The 3,440-nt window shown below is 30.4% G+C and overlaps 1 protein-coding gene across 1 annotated transcript in view; it reads right to left on the minus strand.

Moving 5' to 3' along the window:
* Positions 1-160: 160 nt before the first annotated feature.
* LOC105449084 (putative fatty acyl-CoA reductase CG5065) overlaps positions 161-3,440 on the minus strand; it is a 3,894-nt gene continuing 614 nt past the window's right edge. Inside the window, exons 2-10 of the mRNA XM_011688080.1 lie at positions 3,176-3,315; positions 2,972-3,094; positions 2,617-2,742; positions 2,333-2,472; positions 2,045-2,154; positions 1,505-1,700; positions 907-1,146; positions 565-822; positions 161-477 (exon numbers count right to left, since the gene is read on the minus strand). Of these exons, the coding sequence (XP_011686382.1) occupies positions 387-477; positions 565-822; positions 907-1,146; positions 1,505-1,700; positions 2,045-2,154; positions 2,333-2,472; positions 2,617-2,742; positions 2,972-3,094; positions 3,176-3,315 (1,424 nt within the window). The 3' untranslated portion in view covers positions 161-386. The remainder of the gene's footprint in view (positions 478-564; positions 823-906; positions 1,147-1,504; positions 1,701-2,044; positions 2,155-2,332; positions 2,473-2,616; positions 2,743-2,971; positions 3,095-3,175; positions 3,316-3,440) is intronic.

A 3,440-nucleotide genomic window follows, 5' to 3' on the forward strand; every position in this document is an offset into this window, starting at 1 on the left:
ACGTGTGCTCTTCCGATCTATCTCAATTAATTTTGCAATAAGAAAAAAATCCTTTGGCACAAAATTCTATCTCCCAAAGTACTACCTTTGTGCAAAATTAAAAAAATTTCTGAGAGATGACTGATCCGCTTCACGTGGAATAGCCCATATTAAGCCATATGCGAAAAAATTAATATTATTCTTTTCCTTTACGTATAAGAAAACCTTTTTCACAATTGCTTATAACCATTTACCTCCCAATAAATATATATAATATAGAATTTATATATTTAGTAGAGTTATAATTGTACTTCAATATTTTCCTTTGCTTGTTAATAACATTTTGATAAGCGAATAAAACACATATATAATATAAATAATAATATATATAGAAACCCACATAAAAGTTATGTAAATACTTTCATAAATATTATCCAGATGATCCAAAGGATGGCAAAGATAAATATAGCTTTGAAGGTTTGATGTATCCAGTAAAATCTGAAATTTTTAATTTTATTCTCAAAAAATAAAAAATTGAAATTAAATTAAAATAAAAGCAATTGAATACTAGAAGATATGTTATACCTTTTTTGTCTGATTCGACCGATTTCCAAAGCACTGTCACCTTCATTAAGTAAAAAAATGCATATGCCTTTGTAAAAATCGACAAAATATTTTGTCCAGTCGAATTTTTTCATTTGGAATTTAAATAACTGCTGATCCCGCTCATCGAGACGATTCCATATCACTTCAACATTATCACGTGAATAATTCTTCCGCTTCATAAGAAAAGGTGCCTGTGCGTAGGAATTATTATCGATTTTTCTATATATTTTCCGCATTCTAAAAAGTATGAATTTATTGTAATTTCCTGTTTTACATAATTTTGTTTCTACATACTATTAGATATTTATATTTTTGCGATACCTCGGACGATGATTCATACAAATGCTCACGATGTCAACAAGTAAGCCCGGTAGCCAATGACCGAGCCAAGTGCCAATTTTATATAGACTTTTTCGTTGTAATATTATTATAAAGGGATACCATTGCGCTCCGCTTAAGGGATACGTCTTACTTATATTGACGATTTTATATAAATATTCACCTAAAGTTGGCGCGTCCGCCGGCGGCACGAAATTATAAATTAGCATGTCTTTGCCTTTCCTACAAGATAAAGCCATTTAAATACATATATCTGACAATGAGTTGTAATAAATTTTCCGAGTATCAAAATTATAGTTATAACGTGTCAATATGGTAACATCTGACGGTTTAACATACGTTCTAATATCATGTAAAGTCAACCCGCTATCGGCTATATTAAAGTTGTTTGATTATAAAAAACAGCGATAATTGCAATCATAATTTAAAAATAATTACTTTTATTGTCATTAGATTCACAAATATAAAACAAATAAATAATATTAATATTGCAGGCAGTGTTTGGATGACTGAGTGGTAATAGGATCGCTCGTAAAAGTGCGGTTCTACTTCATGGCGTTTATATCTACGATAATTATACCTCCATTGATTAAAGACGTCCCATGCACTCGCGATTAATGCGTTTCCGGTGAAATCGACGGGCACAAAATTTAAAGAGACGTCAGGATTGCATAGTTTAAATCTTTGGATACCGCTTATTATAGAGACTGTAAGTCCTACTGGTCCAAAAAAATTGTCATTCCATCCGACGAGCGGTTCACTAGCACTGGATGAAACTGAAAAACATGAAAAACGATTATTCCTTCTCAGTTATAGATTAACAAAAATTTTTCTTTTGAAAAACGAGCATGCCGTGTACGATATGTAAATCTTAGTAAAATCCAATTTCCGGTGTTTTTCTTTTTTTTAAGCTGGCGTTTATGCTAGTGTCGATGTGAATTTTTACTCGATAATGTGTCAATGTGAGTAATCAGCCGGAGCGGATAGTTATATGAACAATCCAAAGTTATTGTCTATGAATATGACGTAATAAATTCTCGAGAAAAAAGCTGAATATTAAAAAAATTTACTATGTTAAGGATTGGATATATTAAAAGATAAAATTTATTAATCTACTTACTTATGGCAGGCCGAAATATTCCTATTGGCAAATCTCCGCCTTCGTCTTTGAGATGCGCTTCTGCAATTGCTTTCGTGAATGTATATGTATTTGGCCATTGTGAAATGATTCTGAAAATGATAATTTAACTGCACCAGCAACAGAGTGACGTTAAAGAACGACGTATATTAATACATCAAATGAGAGACGTAATTTTTTCTTCGGACGTCACACTACTTGAATCTCTACACTGATATATTAATTTATTTGCATACTATTTAAATATGCAATAAGAGAATTAATACGTACTTAGCGAATTTCTTCTCTATTGCGTTTTCGGATGAGATAAATGTAATTATATTTTTGTAATTAATAGGATGTGTGTAAACACGTTCTTCAATATTTTTCACGCAGAAATTCACATATATGGTTGATACATAAATAAATGCCTATAAGATAAATATCGATAAAAAAAGACTGTGGAATAAAGCGTCAATTAAATTTATTCCAGAAACGGATAATATTTGTGTAAATATTAATAACTTTTTTGAATTATTATTAGCATGTTTAACGCTTAGGTGATAGAATTATACCTTTAAGTTTGGCATAAGTTTAGCAATGCGCAAAACGGTATCGGTAGCGCTAACATTTACTAATATATGAAATTTGAGTTTCTCATAAAAGCGTACATTTGCCGCAACGTGAAAAATAATGGAAACCTAAAATAAGAATATGTTATTACACTATAATTTTTGATATGTATACAGGAAAAGAATAATATAGAAAAAGAAAAAAAAGGCTGATTTCTTTGGCTGCTTTAATAATTATAATTAGGTAAAATATATATCCACTGTGTTCATGTATGTGCGCATGATACATTCATATGCATTAAAATGCATGTAATATAAACGGAAGTGTCACGAGAATAATCTAAATTATTTATTATACTTTACGTATTAGAATGTTTCTATCGTTTTCGGACAATCCTAAGTCGTCAAGTTCGAGATCGCCTACGATTGGCACAACTTTTTTGCGAAAAGTTGGTACTTCCTTTTTTACACAATCATAAAGCTACAAATTACAGATTTTACATTAGCAAAACGCTTTGCGAGAACATTGTATTTAATTCGATATCGCTTTCTCTTCCCTTACCGAGCTCTCAAACATTTCGTCCAGTCGGCTTTTGGGACTCTTGCCTTTTTTTGACCGTATTAATAAGTACATCATAGAAATATCGGGGCAACTACGCAACAGTTTCTCAATTAAGATCTTCCCAAGAAAACCGTTACCTCCTACAAAATATAATAAAAAGTATATATATATACTATATATATATAAGAATTTATATATACATATAAGTATATATATATAAGAATTTTTCTAAAAAATAAAAAATTTTGACCTTGTCAAAGGTCAA

The sequence above is a fragment of the Wasmannia auropunctata genome, unplaced genomic scaffold, assembly GCF_000956235.1.
Source record: "Wasmannia auropunctata unplaced genomic scaffold, wasmannia.A_1.0 LD336078.1, whole genome shotgun sequence".
NCBI classification, from domain to species: Eukaryota; Metazoa; Arthropoda; class Insecta; order Hymenoptera; family Formicidae; genus Wasmannia; species Wasmannia auropunctata.